This window comes from Emydura macquarii, unplaced genomic scaffold (genome assembly GCF_026122565.2).
Source record: "Emydura macquarii macquarii isolate MOO-44397 ecotype Brisbane River unplaced genomic scaffold, CSIRO-AGI_Emac_v2 contig_1229, whole genome shotgun sequence".
NCBI lineage: Eukaryota > Metazoa > Chordata > Testudines > Chelidae > Emydura > Emydura macquarii.
Window position 1 is genome coordinate 2,001,907 of NW_027131366.1, and position 24,406 is coordinate 2,026,312.

Below are 24,406 nucleotides of genomic sequence, written 5' to 3' on the forward strand. Positions count from 1 at the left end.
CATGAGAGAAACTCAAGTCTGCACATGGATTTGTGTTGACAAAACTGCACAGATGGGATGCCTTGACCCATCTCTCCCCACATTTGCTCCCCGAGAGGTCAGTAGAAATCATCTTGAATTACATCAAAACATAGTATCATTTGTACGTAATAGTCACTAATAAAACCAAAAAGGTTCTAAATCCATAGCAGACATGCATAGAGAAAGAAGGGCTCCTTAGATCAGCGGCATGTGGAAGAACCTAGTTTGAAATAGTTTTGGTCCCTTGCCTGACCACATTCTCAGTCCAGATAACAGAAAAAGTAAATAACACTGAGGTATAGGGTGACCAGATGCCCCAATTTTATAGGGACAATCCCGCTATTCAGGACTTTCTTATATAGGCACCTTTTACCCCCCATTCCCTGTTGTGATTTTTCACACTTGCTATCTGGTCACCCTACAGAGGTAGTGCTTTGAACCCTGTCAGAGAGAATAGAAAGACATTACAGAGTTGCTACAGTGATCCCTACTGGCCAACTGGAGTGGAAAATGTGCTCTGAAAAGAGCCATATCCCTGTCCTTTGTTAAATGGTAAGTTGGATCAGGGTCAGTGCTGAGCTGAACTAGGAATCTCCTAAAGAGTCCATGCTGTAAACTGGAAGGCAAAAGGAATAATCAATTCTTGTGGGAAGAAAGATACATGTTTTTGAAGCTATTCTGAAGCAGCAAAATCAAAGCCCTAATTCCACACCACCTATCCCTTTGACCTTATTTCCAGGTTCAGGCTGGCCAGCTAAATGGCGTCAGTGTCAAATTCTTAAACCTACATCAAGCATGATTGTAAAAATGTCTCTAATTATTCTATATGCTGAATCCAGAAAGAAACAGAGCACTTGTAATGATACCACAAATGTTCTGATTGTCTAAGCGATCCTTTGGTTTGTGTGTAGACTCTAGTAATGGCAGATATGAATGCACAAAACAAACAAATGAAGTAGTGATTATTCATAATGCTGTTTTTTCCTCTTCCATAAGACTGTGATGACCTTTCACTTGTGAATATAATCTTAACGAATAATCATTTAATAATCCTCACTACGCTGGGCCTTTTTATCAGTCAAGATCTACGCTATCCAACTGGAAGAATTTTAAACGTATGTGAGTTTTCTTATAAGTTAAATAACTTTTTAAACCATATTTGCAAAGCTTAAGATAAATAAAAATTTGCAAAATTGTACACAGTTATTTATGGAGAAGTCCTCATGGAAATATAACGAGGGAGATTTTAATTTTGCTGACTAGGGAGATTACTTTTTTCTCAGCCTTTTAACATGAGATTAGCAAATTAGAAATAAAGGAAGACACAAGATTGTTAAAATTCAGAACAAGGAAACACAACTGTCTCATAGCATAAAAGTTAATTTGTAGAGTAATCTTATTGTAAACATGTTTTGTGAGAAATTTAGCACACTTAGTCATGCTCCTTTTAACTATTTATTAGATTCATAAACTTTAATGCTGGAATATATCTTTTGAGTCATCTAATTCAAACTTTCCATACAAGAAGTTCCTTCACTCTACTAGTCTGAAGCCAGGGTTTTCAATGGACTTTGCCAATTTATATGTTCTGAAACCCGCATATGGATGGGTTGACCAGAGTTGCTTTGCCACCATAGCAAAGGAATTGGATGTTTCTTTGCAATTCATTGGCTTTGCCACAAGTAATTCATTTAATCAGCTCTAGTGGTATGTGCAGGGTTGATTGATCATTTAGAACTTGATTTTGCAAGATGCTTCATCAAGATGCTGGCCTTCATCCAGCAAAGGACTTAAACACATGCTTAACTTTAAGTATGGGAGTAGTTCCACTGAAATGAAAGATATTAACCCCAACTTGCAGGATCAATCCTTTTTAGTCACACACACTTACTCTCTTTAAGCAACTTGTTTCATTATGTCCCTAACTTCTTACAGTGGACCAAATTCTGAAATCTTCTGATTTTAACTCCACATTGTGATACATTTCTCAGGGTGTCCAAGACTGAGAGTCACCTTTGTACACCCTCTGCCTCAGTGAGAGAGACATGGGTCTGCTGAACTGGTTGTCAGCTCCTTGGCACCAACAGTCTGTTAGCTACTCAAACAATCTCCTTAGAGCTCTACCAGCCCTTGCTTTGCCTTGCAGATAACAAAAGGTACACCTCAGCCCCTGAGCCCCTCTAAAAGCAACGCCTGCAGTGTTCAGCCCCGTCACTGGACACTTTTAGAAATCACTAGGTTTGCGGTCACCAAAGGGAACTATATACACATCAGCTTGTTTGGTTCAATTGAGGATTCACACTTTGCTTAATAACACAGTGCTGAGATGTATTTATAATAAAAACTAGAATAAGTTTATTCACAATGAACAGAGATTCAAAGATTCAAATGAGTAATGAGTAAGAATATTGGAAACAGAAATATAAGATGCTTCTAAGAGTCTAAACTTAACTTTAACAGGCTAAAATCCTTGCCTAAAGTAGGTTCTTGCCTAAAACAACCTTCCAGCATCACCAGCCAACGTGGCTGGGATCCACTTTTCATGCATGTAAAAACTGCTGTCTGTTTTGCTTCCTCAGTGATGGATAACAGGATGCCATCTCTTTCCCCCAGATAAAGTCCAGTAAACCTTTGAAGTATATTCTTATGAAGTGCATCCCCAGCTAGAACACTTCTCCCCCATTGTTCATTTTCTTATGTGCTCCTTTCCTGTTGACTTCACAAGTCTCTATTGACTTGGAATGTACATGTAGCTCCCAATGTGTTTGGCTCACAATGTTAATTTACATCAGATACAGGGATAGGTAAATAGGTTTCTGCCAGATGAAGCATGCCTATTTGTCAATTGGGTCTTGTTACAAACTTTACATTCTATTTTAGCATGTAGACGTAACTCCTTATATGGTGTCAATACATATATTTCACAATGATATTAATGACCAGTGACTGTCTATGGACTGTCTATAGCTGAAATAGCTATCTAATTAAAAACCCCTTCTAATTATAAATTGTCAAAACAAATCCTATTAACTTTTAAATACTTTGTACTGTATATGTTTCTACAACTTATCACAGACCGGAGAGCCAGTGATTTTCAATCCATTTTATGTTGGAGAGAGGCCTGAATCAAAACCCTGGGTTCAAATATCCCCACAACTTGAAGAAATTCAAAACCAAATCTGGATTTGAACTCTGGAGCTCATGCCCATCTGTCATTTCTATTAATCATGAATATATTTAATAATAATTGTTAGAAAAAGCATTTCTTGGTTGTTAATGACTAGCTGGAGAAGTTGAATATGCTCAATATTGTTCATGAATTGCCACGAAATGCCATCCTCTACTGATTATTTTAATATGTATATTACACTCAAAAAACATGCTAAAAGAACATTATTAAGGTTGCGAGGTCAAGCATTCAACGTTTAGAAAATACCAAAATTAAGGCTGCGTGTGCAACCTTAATTTCATCCCTTGGTGCATATGCATTATGATAGTCATTAATTACATGATCACATACTAGTAAAATGCTAAATTTTTGCATTCTTTTTTTCCCCTAGTTCACCAAACCTAACTTCTGTGGCTTTGAAAGGGTAAGAAACTTGGAAATGCATTTTTCTTAATTTTCTGTTTGTTTTACTTGTTTACAACATAAGATCACTTTACATCAATGAATCAATATTTTTTAAAAGCCACAGAAGTGTTTTACATTTCTGAATTAAAACACCACAATTGCCTAACAGTTCACAAAAACAGTTTGTTAGGCCAGGTTACTAAGAACTGATTGAAACAGCAGAGGGGATTGTAGGGCAAGCACAATGTAGTTTCTCAGATTTGAACTTGGCCGTGAACACTGAGTAGTATATCACTTTTCTTGTGAGCATTATCATGGTATCTTTTAATGACTTCTACTTATCAAGGCTTTGGTTTCACATCTTGTTTGAAAAATTACACCTCTGTCAGCTTTATGTTCAGGCCTTGCTTGCTCCTAACTTGGAGATTCAGGAAGTGGCTGTATTCTCCAACTCCTCTTTCTCCATCAACCTGTATTTACTCTGATCTACATTATTGATCAAGCCTAGCCCTCTTCATCTTAAGATCAGTTTGATGTAATATGGCTATATGTCTAAACAAATCCACTGCACCCTCCAATGTCCCTGCAGGATTCTTTAATGCAAACTAAGCCATTATTTATGTACAGAAAAATTGAATTACAAAGGGATGCAATTATTTTAATTATGTATTTCCCTCCATTTCTCATAGGATGATTATTTCAGCGCAAATATATGGTATAATGTTCAATGTCTAGCTAACAAAGAGAGCTATGAAGGTGAGACGTTCAGATTATTTTTAAATCTATGAAGTGGGGAGGGAGAAAATGAAAAAATAGTAAAGCATAGTTATGAACTGAGTTGTATTAAAGTTAATCACTTAATCTGGGCTTTTCACAGGAGTCTAAGGCAGTTAGGCACACAAATCCCACTGAATTTCTGATCTTCTGAAAATCCCAGGCATAACTATAAATTGTTTTTAATTTAGGGGCTAATCCCCCTACCATTCTTCCATAATTTATGAACCTATGGAAAATGCAAAAAGCAGCAGAAATGCTATGGTTCTTCTTTGAGTGGTGACCCTGTGGATGCTGCACGTTAGGTGTGTATATGCCTCTGCACCTTTGATTGGAGCTTTTTGGTAGCAGTACCTGTTCTGCTAGTGCATGTGCCTGCACATCTTTGTGCCCCGTACCAAAACTATATAGGGCTGCATGGGCAAACCACCCTCCTCCATTCCTTCTCAAGCACCTTGGGCCAAAGATGGAGTCTAGTGTTTGCCTGTTTACTGTACACCTGTTTCCCCCTTTTATTAGTGTTTTAGATGTATAGTTAGTTCTTCATAGTAGTCAGTTTAGTACCTGATAGTTGAAATGTTTGTTCCCCTTTTCTTAAAATATGTATGTGTGTGCGTGCATGCACTCACACTTTTGTTTTTCTTTTTCCTCTATTGAGGGGCTTGAACAACTGTTTCTTCTGTTGGGGATGTTGGGATTCCTGGGATTTAAAAGGTCCCTCTCTTGTCAGAAGCAAGCCTGTTAGTGACAGGCATTTCCACTGCATTCATTGCTTGGGAGAATCTCATATTCCCAGCAAGTGTAAAATCTGCTTTTCTTTTAAGGAAAGATCCTGTAAAAACAGGGAAATTAAGTACAGATTATTAATGATTGAGCAATGATGTGAGGCTTTGAACCCAGGTACAGAAAACCCCCTGTATGGGGGCCTGCCCCATCATTGAGATCATGGTCATCAAGAGCTTCCAAGGGGAAGATGACACCAAAACCCCAGTTACCAATATTCTCTGTAAGGCACTGGGGCATAGGCAGTCTGGCCTAGCAGTCACAGCTGTGCTGGAGTCCACAAGGGACAGTAGGCTGTGAGCAGGAGTCAGAGGAATGGCTAGAGCCAAGTTCATTAGGCAAGAGTTGTGCTCATAGTAAGGCCGGGATCAGAGACTGGAAATCAGAGAGAGTACCAGGCTGGAATTGGGAAGCAGGGGTCAGAGTCAGGCTAGAGTCAGAGATCAGAGATAATACCAAGCTAGAATCAGGAGGCAAGAGTCCGTGTGAAAGTTAAGCTGGGATCAGATGCTGGAGATCAGGAAACAAGGTGCAGTCTGGAGTCACAGCGGGCCCAAAATCTGTTGTTGTTGCCCAGACAACTTCCTGGGGCACCTTCCAGGATTAAATAGGGTGGTCTGGATCCTTGGGCAGTACTTCCTGCAGCGCCTATTCTCCACAGTACTCCTAGCTGCAGTACTGCATGGTGTCCTGGTGGTACTGTGGGAATATCAGCCATCGCAGGCTCTGCAGACCTGGGTTCTAGTTCTCTCATCCTTACACTCTCCTTGACTGAGCTATCAATTAGCACACTACCAATACCGAGAGCTTCCCACTCTAAGTATAAGGAAGGGGATAAGAGGACCAAAACAATGAAGAGTTCCTCATTAAAGAAGATCTGGTCACCAGAAACCTTGCGCTCCAAGAGGAGTGCTAATAAGGCTCTGAGTATTAAGCCTGTAAGTATTAGTCTTCAACTAAGTCCCATACCTCAGTGGTAAAGGATTCAAGTACCAAATACTACGACTACCATGTGACTGGTGCCTAGAATGGACCACACTCAGAAAGCCAAACTCAGGGCAACTGATAAAATAGAGCAGATACATCCCCAAACTGGTGGCTATTTCTATAATTAGATTCACCAAACCAGTAACAAAAGCAAGCTCTTGTGTCACCACACTGATTAACAAGCAGCCAAAAACACAGTCCCCCTTAGGCAATCCACCCCTGAGTTCCCATCCAGACAAACTGGTCTCATATGATCAGAGATTACTGAAAACCCAATACATCATATGTGAGGCTCTACCAATCCCAAGGGATCACTTACCCCCAGATCAATATATATTTCAATTTGACCAAAATCATGCTGCCGGCTAATCCTTAGTAAACTAAGAATTTATTAATCAAAGAATAGAGTTAAAATGGTTAAAAAATCATACAAATGATTGCAAAGTCCTTAGATCAGGTTTGCAGCAGTGATGGAATCGTCTTCTGGCTTGCAGAAGTCTCTCTGGTAACTTCCAAAAGATTGAAAGTTCCTCAGTCCATTCTTCAAAGTACTCCTTTTAGTTGTAAGTCCACAGGCCAGAGAAGTTGGAGTAGGAAAGAGACCAAAACGGAGATGTCTTAGGTGTCTTTTATATCCTCTGCCATGTGCATGGAAATTTACTGTCCCAAAGCCCACCGACCCTGTGTATGGAAGTTACTGACAAAGATGGAGTCCAAGGTCACATGCCCATGTCACATGCTCTTACACGTTTTGCTGAATCACACGGGTGGCCATTGACTCTTTGCTGTTTGAGGCATCCTCAGGAAGACTTATTCTTCTTAATGACCCATCAAGCTTGAATAATCCATTCACAATGGGCTGGAGACACTGAATATAAACTACCTTACAGGTGTGTGACATGCTGTACCCCATGTACACCCTTATGGTGTGATTTGTGTATCATTCATGTTCACCCTTACAGTGTAACTGTATATAGTCTGATGCAAAGTATGCGATGTAAGGTGTTTTTGGAATGTTCATGACATACTGAACATTATTGTTGTGATAGCATGTTCCCTACAATGTCATACGTGTGTACAGATATGAAACCCTGCTATATCATAGCCTCAAATGTGTGTCTCATGTGGCTTGAATAGATACAGACAAGCACAAAGCTGTGTTTCCATGCCCAGCAGAGGCATGCATACAGGAACAATGGACTGGCCTAAGCACCTTTGAGCACTTTGGTTCAAGAGGCAAAATCACACCCATTGCCGGACATGGATGATCACCTGTGCCCAGGGGGTGTCAAAGAAACTTATTAAAAAGAAAAGGCATCTTTGTCTCAGGGCTCTCCCCTGGAATCCATCTTCTAAGCAACACCAAAGACTAAGAATCTACCCACCGGGGGAGGGGGAAGGGTGAGGGTGGGGATGGGGGGGGGGGGAGGAGAGAAGGGAGGGAGGGGACTTGTTGCAAGAGGCATCGCAACCAGCATATGTGGTAAGTTGAATACAGACTGAAATATTAGTCTTAGGTTAAGATGTGAGTTATCTTTTAGTTAATCGTGATTAACTCCTTGACTCATTTATTAATCTTTTGATTTATATTAATCTGACTTAGGTCCACCTAAAATTTTCGTGCGGACTGTAATGGCAGACACTCCCTTTACTTTGTTCTCCAAGGAAAAAGTATTTTTATGACCTCATCCAAAGTTCTTACTCAAGTGTCCTCTGAATTTCATTTCAACCAAACTAATCACCTTCCATTTTTTTCCCCCTAAGCTACATCAGTCTACACAGAAGTCTGCTTTTCATACATTAAGTGTTAAGAGGGCATTAGCCTTTTACTTGGACAGGACATTCAGGAGGACCCCCAGACTCTTTGTTTCTATTGCAGAGAGGTCTACAGGAGCACCTGTCTCCACTCAGAGACTTTCTAAATGGATCGTCAGGTGTATTATTGCATTTTATGGTTTAGCTGAGGTTATACCTCCCCTAAGAGTGACTGCACACTCTAACATATCTCATCTACATCTGTAGCTCTACTCAAAGACGTTCCAGTTGCGGAAATCTGAAGGGCTGCAACATGTTTCTCTGTTGCATACATTTTCCAACTGGTATGCCCCAATTCATGCTGCAAGATCAGACGTGGCAGTAGGCAACACAGTTCCTTCTTCAGTGATGGACTTCATTCTGAAATCCCCACCTTCTTAAAGGGTTAGTGCTAGGGAGTGATCTTAAGTGAAATGCCCCCAGGGACACTTCTCAAAAAAGGAGAGATGACTCACTTTGTGCAGTAACTAGAGTTCTTCAATATAGAATCGTAGGACTGGAAGGGACCTCAAGAGGTCTTCTAGTCCAATCCCCTGAACTCCAGGCAGGACTAAGTATTATCTAGACCATCCCTGACAGGTGTTTGTCTAACCTGGTCTAAAAATCTCCAATGATGGAGATTCCACATCTTCCCTAGACAATTTATTCCAGTGCTTTATTACCCTAACAGTTAAGAAGTTTTTCCTAATGTCCAACCTAAACCACCCTTGCTGCAATTTAAGCCCATTGCTTCTTGACGTATCCTCAGATGTTAACAAGAACAATTTTTCTCCCTCCTTCTTGTAAAAACTTTTTATGCACCTGAAAATGGTTATCATGTCCCTCCCCTCAGTCTTCTCTTCTCCAGACTAAACAAACCCAACTTTTTCAGTCTTCCCTCATAGGTCATGTTTTCTAGACCTTTAATACTTTTTGTTGCTCTCCACTAGACTTTCTCCAATTTGTCCACATCCTTCCTGAAATGTGACGGCCAGAACTGGACCCAATACTCCAGTTGAGGCCTAATCAGTGTGGAGCAGAGTGGAAGAATTACTTCTTGGGTCTTTCTTACAACACTCCTGCTAATACATCCCAGAATTATGTTTGCTTTTTTTTTTTTTTTTTTGGTAATAGTACTACACTGTTGACTCCCATTTAGCTTGTGATCTACTATGACTCCCAGATCCCTTTCACCAGTACTCCTTCCTAGGAAGTAATTTCCCACTTTGTATATGTACAACTGATTGTCCTTTCCTAAGTGTCGTACTTTGCATATGTGTGTCTGTGGGTGCTTCACTATCTGCTCTACTCCCCTCTGCTTCAAAGCTGCCTTTGTGGGGTTTGTGATAGAGAAGGAACTGACAGCAGTTTGCCCATGTGACCCTATATAGCTTTGGTGAGGGGCACAAGGATATGTAGGGTGCATGCACGGGCACAACAGGCACTGCTATCAAAATTCTCCCGTCAAAGGTGCAGGGATGCCTGGGCACCTAAAGCGAGCACCACAGGCATACATGTCTAAGAATTCCAGTTACTGCACAAGATGAGTAACCTCTCCTTCTGCTGCATGATGGACAGGTGGTGGAGAGGCTGCATGGAAGAGAAACCTATGCCCTCTGAGTGCCCTACAATACTGATCTGCAATAGTTCTCTGCAAGGCAATGCAGAGTGTCCTGCTGGGTGGGCTGTGAATCTATAGACTACACAAAATCCACTGATCAGAAAAACACTTAGTGGACACAGCGCAAGCAGCAGCCTCTGTTACAACCCAGACACTGCTGTAGTGGCCATGAAGTGGCTGCTCTGAAACCTGGCTCCAGGTAAGGGTGACAATTCTTCCCCAGCTCCCTGTGTAAAGCCCATTCACTCAGGCTTTGAAACAGTAACAAGAATTCAATCCATAGACAACTACACAAAGGTTTAAAGTATTTACAGTTGCATTTGTATATACAGTTAGAGGTCTCCTCGCCTCCCATTCTTCGCATGAGCACATGGGGTAAAAAAGATTTTTCAGACACCAATGGATATATTCTATGTTCTTAATTTTCATTTGTACTTCCATGTGGGTGCACAGTAGCTACTTTAGACAAGCAGATTGAAATCAGCATTTCACATATCCAGTTCACAAACTCTGTTCTTTGTAAATACAGCCTATAAAGTACGGATATGGACTAGCAAATCATCCTAAACTTGTCGTTTACCTATCTTCAGCCTTATTTCTTGTGACATTGGGCCAGAAAGGGCTAAGCAACTTTGCAAGTTGCAGGGCCTAAATCTGACCTTTAAAGACACATTAAAGGGAAATACAATGGGTAATGAGGGTCATTCCTTACAAGTAGTCTATAACTTTGATATGCAGGTGTATTGTTGGTAATTATTTGGTGTTGTTTACATATATCTTGTTAGAGATTAACAATGTAGAAAAACTACTTTCCTGTCTATTACTGTTGTTCTATTGATTAAGAGATCAAAAGGGAATATTAACATCTAGATTCTAGATGGACCTTTGGTGTAATAACATCATTTGCCTGTATTATTCTTTGAGGTTTAAATAATCTGTCTGTTAACTGTGTTAATACAGCTAATTACCAATGTGTGCCTAGGAAATGAAGGTTTTACTTCAAAGGACAATATACATTACTATTCTCCACTCAAGGAAATATCTGTGGTCTGTCTTGGTAGTTTATATGGCTATTGCTGACTGTATTGTCTGAGGAAGGACCCATTGAGTAAAGATCAAACTGTCAGCTCACTTTCATTAAAACCCACATGAGGGAGTTACCTGCAAGTGCCCATCTTGCTTCAACTATAAAGGTAACTTCAGGCCTGATCCTTTTTATCTCAAGTTTGTCCAACCTTTGTCAGGGAAAGTTTGGATGGCAAAACTGGGATCCCAACACCAGCCTGGAATCATCCTGCTATTTCTCATGGAAGAAATTATAAAGACTCTGTACATGAACTATTTAGTCTTTACTTCTCTAGACTTTTCTTCCTTTAACAAAGAAACTCTAATCAAGAATTGATGACCCCCATGTTGTTTGGGTTTCTATTTCCAGAAACTTTGCAAATTAAGAACCTTGCAGCTTGTTTATTATCTCTACTTTGCAATTTATTTATGGATTTTATTCTCATCTATATGTATTTGATCTTTTAACCAATACTCTTTCTTTTTTTTAAATAAATACTAGCTTAGTTAATAAGCATTGGCTTTAAGCGTGTATTTGAGTAAGATCTGAAATATTCATTGACCTGTTTGGTAATGTATCTGATCCTTTGGGATTGGTAGAACTTTTTTTTACATACGATAGACAAGATTTTCAGTAATCCCTGTCATATTTTACTTGGCTGTTTGAGTGCTAGCCAAAGGGCTGGATAGTTTTAAGGAAATTGTGTTTTTGCCTTCTGAATTACCAGTGAGGTGATCAGAAGTTTTTTGTTGCTGGCTTGGTGTATCTTATGGAAGAAAAACCACCCATGTTTAGGGTTTTGCCTGTCCCATTCTTTGCAATTTGCCCTGTTTGAGCTATCTCAGCATGGTTCCCCTAGAGGCCAACGTCACACTTCTCCTGTTAAGTTTGTTATAACTTCCCAGATCAGTGGTTCTCCTTTTATTCATGTAGTGCACCACTTAATATAAGAGAGGGGAGTGAGGAAGAAGGAATAAAACAAGAGGTGTAGAACAGAATATAGACATCTTGTAGACCCACCTCCCCTCCAAACCCCTTCATCAAGGGAAATGAAAGTTGTTCTAAAATTGCTCCCCATGTACCCAACTGCCTTTTAGCAGCCATTTTGCCCTTTCAACCATTTACAGTTCTTACTTGTTGTAATAAAGGCTCAACTGGGGGAGACTCTAGCTATTGCAACAGAGAGCATTTCATTTTTTCATTTATAGCCTTTTCCATTTATTCTTCTACCGAAAAGTACTTTTCATACTTAAAAATATTGATTTCTTTATTTTATTGCTCTAAGCCTCAAACTCTCAGACCTTGAAGAATCCTCTTGAAGCAAGGGACTGACACTTAAATGCTCCTTGTCTCTCCATTGATGCTGAGTCCAGCTCCCAGCAGCCTTACTTCTAGGAGTTCCTTCAACCAAAGATGTTGTTTGACCACAACCCTAAAGGGGATTTTCAAATTGTGGAGGGGGATGCAACGTAACTTACTGTGACTCTGGTGGGATGGAGAATCAGGTGGAACTGGAACCCTGCAGAGAACTCATGAAGGGTTTCTATAGAGTTGGATGAAATGGTGGACATGCCTGAGAGTGATAGTCCCCTTTCCAACCTGCCTAAACTCAAATTATCTGGCACAGGTTCTCCTTCTGTATGAGGAACAGAGTTTGTATGTTTATCATGTGTGTGTTTGTGTGTGTGTGTGTGTGTATGCATACCAATAAGTTACAATAAATTATATGATCTGATATAAGACTTTATTTTCAGACGTGCTGACTATGTTTGGTACTGAGCTGTTTTGAAAAACTGACCCCAATTTTGGGAAATCTGTCCCATTAAGATGAAACCATGTTGGTCTTTTTATAAAATTATATTACAGCTATTTCATTCTGACTTTCTATATTTTAGAAACACAGATGTTGGCTTGTAAATAATACTTTTGTTTTTTTCCCTAGTGGATTATATTAGCCTCTCATTCAACAAAGACAAGACATTAAGCCAGGTAAGGGGTGCATTGGTGGGTTGTAACACCAGTACTAATGCAACAATATTCCCACTATTAGTCTGTATTTTTTAACTTCCTATTTCTTTGCCATTTTTCTGTCTGAACATGTAAAGTCTTGATGTCATAACTCATTAGAAAAAAGTTGTCATACTATATGTCCCCCTGTTAGTTTCATAGCTTTAAAGTTTCTTTCCAAATGAATATCTGATAACAATTAGTTCATACTATGACTCTGATGATATTTCCATTGGGTCTCACTGGTGGCCCCAGCGCCACTATGGATCCTACTAAAGTCAATTAGATTCCAAATTGGCATAAGGGCTATCTATATGGATCTAGCGCAGATTAAAAGGCCTGAAGTTGCATTTGTTTACTTAAGCCACTTCCTTAATACTCCAGGAAAATTCTCATTAACTTCCATTTACTTATCCATTGCTTATCCATTTATAGTCTTATAACTGTCTGTATCACAAATCCAACAGAGAGGTTGGCTTAGTTTCAGATGGTTGTCAGTTTCTGCCCAGAAAAAGAAATCCAGTACCGGGGTAAGACTGAGTTTGGTCTTGCTGAAGGGATTTGTGGGAAGGCTTGTGCAGTTTTGTTATTATCAAGCTCATAAGCATTCCACTGAAGTCAGCAATTTACACCAGCTAAAGATCCAATCCTAAATTTTGAAACCAGGATTATGATACACCACATACAAACCCATTAAAACTTTCAACGTATTGAGTTTCTAATCACAGATTTCCTTTCTGTTAGGTATCTACCTGTTTCTATAGTAATGATCCATATACAGAATGGTACAGTTGCTTGCCCTATAGATTTCATGGTGGAAAGACACTTTCTAGACGAGTGGTGGCATTTCTTATTGACTATCAGCAGAACACTGGAATAGGTCTTATAACTGTTCAGGTACAGTATGGAACCCCAGGCATAATTTTTGCTGCTTTGTACATCTAATTGATTATTTAAATTTCATTGCCCATCCTTCCATGCCATTCTTTTGTTCTGTCCAGGACAATGGCTTTTCCCTTCAGTTACTAGAAATTAGGGGATGCTTCTATTTGATTGGTCTTTGGAAAGCAAAAATTTGTGCCCAGGTACACAAGAATGTGCAGGTTTCTTTCTCTAAGTTCTGTGTATTACTCTCACTTGCTGAACATAAATTCATAACTTAAATGTGCTGTACATTCTTTCTCTTAAGATATTCAATATGCTAGTGGTCTAATGACTGCAAAAATCTTAGCTGTCTATAGTGAATAATGTTTTTTCTCTTTAGAATAAGGCAATGGTGTCAGTGTACAAGATAACAGACCACAAATTGAACAGGCAAACAAAATTTCCAGTATTCTGGTTTCCAGATCCTATGTTTTTGCCTTTCGGAATGTTTTTCCACCCAGGAAGTCATTTTCTCTATGTTTATGGAAACCAGGTGGGCATCCATAGGAATATATATTGAAGTGAAGCATAATTTTAATGATGATTTTTCGGAATGAAAGGTCCAGTTCTGTTCCCCTTAAGGAAATTTTGCAAAACTCCTATTGACTTTAATGGAAGCAAGACCAAAAATAGAAACTGTCATGCATTTTCTAACTGTGGGAAGAAATAATTTTTCTCACAGGGCCTGATTCTGCAGCCCTGGTTCCCACTGAATAGTGTCCGTGAATAGTCTCATTTAAATCAAGTGAGACTTGTGGAGTGAAATACTGCTCAGCATGAGTAAAGATGGGCTTTTAATTCTGGCAGGAAATACTCAAGAAGTGAGTTATAGTTAATTATGAATAAATTTTAGTTACAGGGAAACTTTGTATCATCAGATAGAAGTTATTTTCTAAAAACACCAAATTGTAGATTTTTGGACAGCTTGATATTTCTGTAATGCTTATGTATTTGTTGAATCTTCATTACAACAAATGAAGTGCATTTTTATAAGTGTGGGGCTGTGTATTTTGATTATTTCCAGCAAATGATCATTTGAAAACGTTTCTGTCTGTATAATACTCTGATGAAACTGGGAATGCAGACAGCAGTTCAATAGTCACTATTGCTTCTTTTCCATAGGTCTGGTTTTCTGATGATGGAGGCAACACCTTTATGTTGTTAATCACTCTGGAGAATGAAATAATTATAAAAACAAATATGTGTGTTTATAGTCAGTCAATTGCATTTGTGACCGACAAGGGAAGTATCTTCTTTGCTAAGGCAGGTGAGGAATTCAGAATTAGTTCTGCAGGTGATCAGGAATGGATCCAGGGCTGCTGCTTTGCTAACCATACTCCCTGAAAAACCATTAGAGCTAGTTCTTCGTTACCGTTATTTTACAGTATATTGATGGAAGGGATACAAGAAGCCATTTAAACTGCTACAAAAAATTAATGCATTGAATTCATAGCTTCTGTTAAGTTCTGAATGAACTGTTATTAGGTTGGAAAAACTCTTTGTATTCTGGCACTAACACTAACATAACATCTAAAACTGCAAAGCAGATAATTTGATTATGCTGAGCATCAATAATGATATGCCCCATATACTATAATTGAAGTCAGTGGGAGTTTTGTCATTGACTTCAGTGGTTGCAGGGCTGAGCCCCAGGGCTCTGAGCCTGCAATGAGCACTGGATGCCTGGATGCCTTTCAGCCATGCAGAGCCTCTTTGAAGATAATGGACACAAGGGCCTACCTCAGTGCTCAGTGCAGGATCAGCACCTTAAATAGTATGTGCATGTAAAGGATGTGGCTTGTCCCTCCCTGTCTGTCTTGGAGGGAGGCCATGCCCCGGTGCGGTCACACCTGTGTAGACAAACTTTATACAGAGGATTAGCTCTTCACGGTCTAGGACCCCAACCCCCAAGCAAGGTGGGGTAGGCAAAGCAGGCTTTAGCCCGACTCCGGGCGAGTCAATAGTCGATAGGCCACGGGCCCTCCAGAGGGCAAGGCAGGCAAAACAGTCTCTAGCCCAAGTCCAGGCGAGCAAACAGTTTATAGGCCCCAGGCTCTCAGGGAGGGGGGGCCTGCACAGCAGTCTCTAACCTGAGTCTGAGTGAGTAGACAAAGTAAATAGTCTATAGCCTTAGGTAGGGTGAGCAAACAGTGTGAGGCCCAGGTGGCCTCACTGGCCGAGGGTGATCACCCCAGGGTTGGGGTGGAAAGGGAGACGCATGCCCACCCAACTCCACTGCATCCCAGCCCAGGGCCCTAGCAGTAGCGGGGTGTCCCACCACTGAGTCAGCGGGGCTCCAGCAAAAACTTGCTTGCTCATCTGCAGGCCACAACACAGCCAGACTGTCATCTGGCTTCCCTGGGCTCCTTCCTTCCCCTCTTTCTCTGAAGTACCTGGCTCTCAGAGTCACTCTCTGTCTCTTCAAGGTACTCGGCTGGGGTAGGCTCCACAGCCCCTCAACGTTGTCGACCAGCGGCAGGTCTGGCAACTCTTCGGGATTGCTGGCGAATGGCAGCTCCTTTAGGTTGCAGGGCCCAGATAGTTCCTCGGGCTTGCAGAGCTCAGGCAATTCCCTCTGCAGGGTAGGGGCCCGGTAGCGCTGATAGCTCCCAGGGCCCAGGTAGCTCTGGCAGGTCCGTGGTGCTCAAGCCAGCAGGCTGCCCTGGCAACTGCTCCACAGGGTAGGGGCCCGGTAGCTCCTTCGCGTAGTAGGGACTCAGTAGCTCCGATAGCTCCCAGGGCCCAGGTAGCTCTGGCAGGGTCTCAGAGCCCCAGTCAGCTGGTAGCCCGGGAAGCTTTTCCACAAGGCAGCGGTTCAGGTCCCAGCACCAGGGGAGAGACATCCTTCTCCATCAGCTGCTCTCCCTCAACTGGGCTGGGAGTCCCACTCTTTTTACTTCCTGTTCCTGTCTGAACCCCACCACTCTGTTTCCAACAGGGCAGGCGTGGCTTCGCTGGCTCCACCCTCCTCAGGCTGAGGGACCATCCCTCCCTGTCTGTCTTGGAGGGAGGCCATACCCCCTTGCTACACTGCCTTAGGAGATAACCATTCAGTTACATTTGTTTGTGATTTTGTTCTAAACAGTTTTTATATATTGACTTACCATAAGCTTGTTTCTTTAGAGATTTTTAAAAATAGAGGCCTTATACAGACCCCTCCCAGCTCCCTTGAAAGCCGATAGCACCCTTCAACCCTATTGCAATAAACCTAAATTCACTATGCAACCAAATTTTCCTTGTTTAGGTGACCTATTTTCAACTTATTGTCTGTGTTTTTTCTCTGTAGGTTTAGAAAAATATGCCAGGCTTACGACATCAGCGTACAATGTTTTCAATTTGTACTATGACCACTTGGGGTCTTTAAATATAATTGCTCTGAATGAATCAATCTCTGATAGTCTGGAAATAAACCTGCTTGATGTTATCACTCTAGTACAGGTTAGTTGTATAACAAAATTAACAAACTGTAGTAGAATATTTTAAAAACCCCTCCTTCGGCACAAAGTTCAAGGACACTGGGTTTTGTGCGAATAGGTGGATGGAATCCACACTCAGCCCTTAGACAAACTGCAAGGCTGCAGCATAGCCTCTCTTTGGGTATTTCTAGTCAATGACTTGGAATAAGTCACAGACCTTTCTTCGCTTTTATGCTGAGTACAATTAAGTGTGGATCTAGTAGTCCATCTTTCTATTCCACCTCAAACAACATCATCTGACCATCCTATCTAGGTTCAGCACAGATTTGCACAGGCCTTTGCCCACCAGCAGATGGGGCAATGCTGCTCTAGAATGGTGCAGAAGGCTCTAAGTGCACCCTTCACACATGAGTGAATTTCACCTTCAATGGAAGAGAGCTGATTCCCCCAGTGCTTCTCACACACATAGTGGGTGCTGGTAAATTGCATTTCTTTTTATATAGTATCTTTCAGGCCAATTATTTCTCAATGCTTTACAGAATTTGAGTTTAAAAAGTAACATTTTAATTAAGTGAGCAGAGCAATTCCCATGCATATGGCAAGACAGAATAATGTACTGAATAATACCAAAAGAAGAGAATGCTTAAAAACTATGAAGACATTAACTTTCTTTCATAGAAATAGAGAGAAGGGCAAAATGTAGGAATAAGAAGGGGGAGGCTGAGTGGAGTTTAGTCACTCATAGGTAAAATCTGATCAATTAGTCAATTAGATCATGGGCCAAAGTGCATGAGCTACCTAAAAAATATTCACGTCAGTTACAAAGATTCCAGGAAATTTGACCTTGTTCCATAGGCACGAATAATGATGTAGTAAAAAGTTAGTGTAATACCTGTTAAATCAAATGGGGCACAAGTAACAGTCCAATAATATAGTCCTTGTACTTACTGCTCTTTTTTCTTATTAAAAAAAAACAAAAAACATTTGCCAACAGTTACACATCTCAGCTACTGCAGTTTTTGCTTTGTGTAACAAAGGAGATAACTGCTCTACCTCAAATACTACTCTGTTAAGTTTGGTTACTGTTGCTTTTTTAATGGTGGTCTCTATATGTAAAGAGTCCTGTAGGTCTGGACTCTCAGCCTTTCCAGACTACAACACCCCTTTCAGGAGTCTGAGTTGTCCTGAGTTCCCCCAAGTTTCACCTCACTTAAAATCTACTTGATTACAAAATCAGACATAAAAATACAAAAGTGTCACAGCATACTATTCCTGAAAAATTGCTGACTTTCTCATTTTTACCATGTAATTGTAAAATAAATTAATTGGAATATAAATATTGTACTTACATTTCAGTGTATAGTATACAGAACAGTATAAACAAGTCAATGTCAGTATGAAATTTTAATTTGTTCTGACTTCGCTAGTGCTTTTTATGTAGCCTGCTGTAAAACTAAGCAAATATCTAGATGAGTTGATGTACCCCCTGGAAGACCTCTGCGTACCCCCAGGAATACACATACCCCTGGTTGAGAACCACTGCTGTAGGTGTTAGAAAACATTTTGAACATTTTCTGGGGGGGTGGGGGTGAACAGATTATTTGAAATGCCTTTATTTTACTCATTTATCTTTAATCAGTTTTCAAGGCATCAGTACAATATTATATTTTACATTATTTAAGCAAAGAAGAATAAAAAGAAAGAATAACCACCTACATTTTCCCTTCATTCTAGGAGGATGACATAGGTTTTGATGGCCCATTGTCACCACAATATATCACTGAACAGCAAATGGTTTTTTTTGAACATATCCCATTGAATGGAAAATCAAGAAATATTCAAAAGTCAAGATTTTATGATCTGCACAAAGGCAAAGTGTTACAACATGGGTAAATAAATTAACTCTTGATATATTATTACTATCAAAGTGCATTTAATATGTTCATGTTTTAATCATTTAAAAAGGCATTGCCAAATACTTTTTTTTTCATAGTTTGTATTTTATTAAAATGTTTAATAAAACATTTTATTGTGTTTAGGAACTTGGAAACATTGGAGAGCTGTCCTCCATCATACTTTGCAAAGTTCTTGTCTTCAATAGGATTTCCTGGATATAATCAAGGGCAGTTTTTAGCTGAATATAGATTTTTCTGTCAAATTTTACTTTTTCCATTCTGCAAAGGATGGGTCCAGTCTTGTTGTGCTGTAAGGAAAGTTTGCACTGAAGTCCAGTAGATGCTCAGTGGCCTTCGGAAAGCCTTTGTTTGCCAGATGGCTAATAGCAAACATTGGAAATTTGATCCATTTGCCCTCTAATTGTCCAATGGAGCAACGCTGGCAGCAAACAATCTAGGTAAAATGGCAGAAACATATAGGAGAGTCATAAGTGATGTTTACTAGGATACCACTAAGTCCAGTGGGACTTCAATGGGAGTTTTATTTGATTTAGGACTGTAGTATCTAGCACTTGACATTTGTGTGTGTGTGGTTTAATGGAGTTGGATTTATTGTGACTTTTTATGTAGTTCCTTCTTGTGTGCACTAACATCATGTGTTGAATCAGCGCAGCACTGGTCAGAAGGATTTTTAGGTAACTGTGGAAGAGATATCCAAGAGCACAAAAAGCTTCATTTTTGTCTATTTTCTGTATTGCTTGCAGTTATTTTGAGTTTTAAATTGTGTACGTGAATGTAATGAACATGAAAATGTCCTAATACTGCTCTGCCAGTTTACATCAGCTCTGCTTCTCCAGCTCAGTGCTTCATTTGCACAGTGGCAGCCAGTCATAACCTAATTGTGTGTTGACTTTGTGTTGATTACAAATGTCTACTAGAGCATTCAATATTATTAGAGGCAATTTCTCTGTCTAATGGGCTAAATCTTACCTTCTGATGGCTGTGTGAAGTACATTGTGGCAGTCCTAGTGAACAAGCACCGACTTGACACAAACTACCACCATTACAACTGATTGCTTGTCTCGGCAGACAGACAAAGGGCTGCATAGGTAAAGAAGCCAAGTGACACAGTTACATTTTAAATAGGCTTTGAGTTCTGCAGCCAACCAAGTTTCCCCACTCTACCCTTGCCAGCAGTCACCTGTTTTTCTTCAGAAATAACAGTAGAAATCATCAGTACAGCCTCTTTTTAGAACTTTCTTTTTATCTGTTCTCTCCTCTTTCCCTTTGCATCTGGTGTAATTTTTTTTTCCAGCTGCAGCTTTCTGACACAGTAATAGTTTGCTTCAAGCTTTGTCTACACTACAGAATTGTTACAAAAAATTCTTACTGTTGCTAAGACCAGTTCAGCTGCAATGTGCTGGCGCTACTAGGAACTCAAGTGTAAATGGTTCTTTGGCTCTGGCAGCATTTTTAGCACCATGTTAGTTAAAACAACATGGTGACTGAAAAGAGCTACCATTGTAAGAGAGCCTTTGCACTAATCTGCCAGAGGCAGCAACACAGGAGAGGAGGTACAGCATGGCAGTGACTGCTTTTGTAGTCCATGGGCTGGAATATCAACTTTAGAGAGGCCGCACTGAAGCTCCACAGCCTGTCTGCAGGTTAGGAAGTAAATTCTATCTCTGCCATATTCACCCAACATTGTACACAGTCCAACTGTTCTGGCTTTATGTTGGAGACATGGGTAATTTCTACGCTAATAGACCTGACTAGCACCCCAGTTCATGAAAGTTCAGGAATGGTGATTAAACATATGCTTAACTCTACGCTTATATTAAATCCTATTGAAGCCAATGGGATTTAAGCATATGCTTAATTAGTGTTGTGAATAGGGATGGATGTAAGCATGTGTAAATTCTTTAATTAGTGAATTGTCTAATGTAATAACCAATTTATGCTTCCTGCCAATATAGGCCAATCGGATCAGGTACAATAGTCAACGTTTTCCATCATGAATATCCTCCACAATATTTATCCTCTGTCGTCGTAGACATTCTGAAGAGATTTCCCTTTGAATCTGAAAATGGAATTTTAGCTAATTCTTTAAGTATTTTGAAGGCATCCAACACCACCGCAGTTAAGCTTCAGCTTCTTTCTGAAAGTAAGTTTTAGATACTGTTGATTGGTACAGTAATGAGGTACTCTTTTTAAAAAATAACCTCTTATATGATCTTTAACAACAACAACAAAAAATCCTCATTCTAGCTGTTGAGAGTACACTATATTTAACCTGCAAATAAAGGAATTCACATTTCAGTTGGGTTAGTGTAAAACTGGATTTCTCTTTTATGTCCTCATGGTTAGATATTTTAAGTTCTTCTTTGAGTGCTTGTTTTTGCTCTGACACCAAGAAAGTCCTTGGCACCAGCAAAGTAGTCAGTTCTAAAGAGTTATTCAGTACCAGCTGAATCAATGCTTCCACTACCAGTACCAGTTACTCATTCCCACGTAGGATTAAGTGCTTTCTCCTCATTTGACACCAGCACCAGATAGATTTATTCTATCCAAGGATCTTCTTGTATTAGAGGAACTGGAATCCCCTCTTTTGGCAGGGGTCATGCACCTATCAGTATGAGTCACAAGGCTGTCATCAGAACCAACTGACTCTCTAGTACTGATCAGAACTCACATCTTACCGCAAATTACTCCACCTTCTACTGCATGCCCCTCTTCTGAATTTGATGTTTCTTACTTATTAGATTCACAATATAGTGATGAGAACACACTACCTTATTCTCCTAGGAGTCCCTCCCCAGAATATCAGTCATAAAGGGTATCTTGGGTGTCCAGACAGGCTAGGGATGCACAGTTCCACCAACAGCAAATGCCCTGGTGCCTGTCTCCATGATTTCCTCCCCTGATTTCATAAGATGCACCTAAGAGGCCATTTTGAAATCCATGGGGCTCATATAGGGAACAGTATCAGCCTATACTTAGACACACTGAGTGAGTGACTCAGAAGAGGCAATGCACCATGCCCGGTGATCCTCTGGAACATTCTCCTCAATAGCAGGATTCATTTGAGAAGGAGGAACATCATACAGAGGAAGAGATACAGGCTCTAGTGAACAATGCTTCTTTCTCACCCAATTAGGTCATAATGTCTCCAACCCCACCATACCATGATGATTTTAAGAGATTTCAGGATTTGATAACGCGGATGACTTAGACACACCCAGATCCCTTTGGAGGAGACACAAACTCTTAGACATACTTCATACATCATTACCAGGCCTCCTGCCCTACTAATCAATCATTCCCTTCTGGAACCTTCAAGACCTGTGTGGCAGACTCCAGCTACAATAGCTCCAACTTGCAAAAGGGTAAGCAGGAAATATTACATGCCATCCAAGAAGGCAAAATACATCTAGTGTCAAATTCATTTGGGGTAGCTGCAGCTCAGGAATGGAATAAGCAGCATCCTTCCAAAGTCACTCCATATGAAAAGGATCTGAAGCATTTCAACCTGTTTGGCTGCGAGAGCTTTTTGTCTGCAAGTCTCCAGTTCTGGATATCTAATTACCAAGCTCTCAAGGAAAGTAGAACTATGTTAATTACAATAAATTCATGGATTTTATTGAAAAATTGCCACAGGAGCATAGGGAACAATTCCAGTTCCTCATTAGAGAAGGTGAACTAGGTCCTCATTGCAGGAACCCTTGGATGTTCAATGGAAATAACAATAAATGTGTGTCATTCTTTGTGGCTGCAAACATCTGGAATTCCCAAAGAAGTCCAAGCCACCTTCCATTGTAGAGGCTGAAATGTTTCAGTGGAAAGTTTGATCAGTTGCTCCACACACATAAGGATTCCAGAGTGACACTCTAGTCTTAGTATTACACCCTGCAATTAAGAGGAAATATAATAGATATCAATCATTCCAGGGACAGACTACCACACAGGTGCCCTATCTCCAGAGGACTTCTGAGAACCCTAGGATGTGGAAAAACATTTAGAAAGAAGAGATCCATTATTGCTGTCAACATTTTAACACAGCCATCCTCTTCTAGGAAGCATAACTTTTGATATGCAGGTTGAGAGTTGTAAACCAATCAGCTGTCTAGAGCTGACATCCCCTTCTTCTTCTACTCCATCTCTATCCTTTGGAAACTGTCTCTGTTTATACCGGCAATTTTGGAACAAAATAACATAGGACAGGTGGGTCCTTCAAGTCATAGCATATTATTATACCATTCACTTCCACTCTATGCTCACTCTCCCTCCACCTTTCCCCTCCTTTTTCAGGGACCCCTGACTCTTGACACTTCTTGAACAAAAAGTGGATTCACTGCTAACATTAGAAGTAATAGAAGAGGTAACTTTCACTTTACAAAGACAGAGGCTTTTATTCAATATATTTCTTAATACCCAAGAAGAAGGGAGGATGGACCTCAGTATGCTCAACGCCGTCATTCAACATTTAAGGTTCAGGATGGTTCAGTATTCAATAATATTGCTGTTGGATCCAGGAAACTGGTTTTGAACCCTCAAGATCCACACTTCTACATAGCCATGCATCTAGCACACACCCCATTTCTTTGATCTGTTGTTGGACAAAACCAGTACCAATATGTAGTACATCTGTTTGATAACTCAACACCTCCAAGAGAGTTTATGATGGTCCTCTCAGTGGTAGCAGCACTGCTGGGTGCTTATGACTTATGACTGCTGGGTGTCACATTTTTTCTGTACATAAACTATTGGTTTGTCAAAGATTTTATAAAAAGTTTTTTCAAACGGCCATCTTAAAAATTATACAACTATTCAAGATGCTACCACTAAGACTGAGTTGAAAAAAAAAGTCAATTTTAGTGTTGACACATTGCATAGAATTTATCTGGATAATACTGGATTCCAGTACAGCCAAAGCATATTTATCTCCAGACAGATTCAAAACAATGTCAGTTCCTTATCTCAGCTACATCTGAGTGAGATCTTGCCTCAGACTGGTAGGCTGTACAGCACTGTGCACTTTCGGGTTGAGTATAGTTTACGTCACCAGCAAGTACAGTCTGTACATGATTCTTTCAATTCCTGAGAAGGTTCTACTATTGCTAACCCGTGTCAGAATCCAGACTGGGTATCTGTCAGGGTGTCTTTCACACTGCCCTTCCTGACAAATATAATTGTTACAGATGCATCCCTAGTGGGATGGGGAATATACTTGAACAATTTTTTAAAACAGGGCAAATGGACTGCACAGGATTCCACTCAGCACAGTGATGTTCTGGAGCTCAGATCAGTTTGGAACACATATATGTACGTTCTTCCCATGCTCAACAGTCAATCTGTAAGGGACATCAGCCGTGTTCTACATAAATCATCGGTAGGGGAAAGATTGGCTCTTCTGTGCACAGAGGCATTACAACATTGGCATTCATACATAAAACATCTGATCATCATCATAGCAGTCTGCTTACCAGGTCTCCAAAACATGATGGCAGACAAGTTGAGTGAGCACTTTTCTATAGACCCCAAATG

General features: G+C 40.3%; 1 protein-coding gene across 1 annotated transcript in view; it reads left to right on the top strand.

Moving 5' to 3' along the window:
• CATSPERB (cation channel sperm associated auxiliary subunit beta) overlaps positions 1-24,406 on the top strand; it is an 81,664-nt gene that overhangs the window by 13,564 nt on the left and 43,694 nt on the right. The window contains exons 6-15 of the mRNA XM_067547085.1: positions 1,018-1,136; positions 3,582-3,614; positions 4,285-4,351; positions 12,563-12,609; positions 13,372-13,524; positions 13,892-14,044; positions 14,674-14,818; positions 16,838-16,989; positions 18,702-18,856; positions 20,839-21,026. Coding sequence (XP_067403186.1) covers positions 1,018-1,136; positions 3,582-3,614; positions 4,285-4,351; positions 12,563-12,609; positions 13,372-13,524; positions 13,892-14,044; positions 14,674-14,818; positions 16,838-16,989; positions 18,702-18,856; positions 20,839-21,026 — 1,212 coding nt within the window. The remainder of the gene's footprint in view (positions 1-1,017; positions 1,137-3,581; positions 3,615-4,284; positions 4,352-12,562; positions 12,610-13,371; positions 13,525-13,891; positions 14,045-14,673; positions 14,819-16,837; positions 16,990-18,701; positions 18,857-20,838; positions 21,027-24,406) is intronic.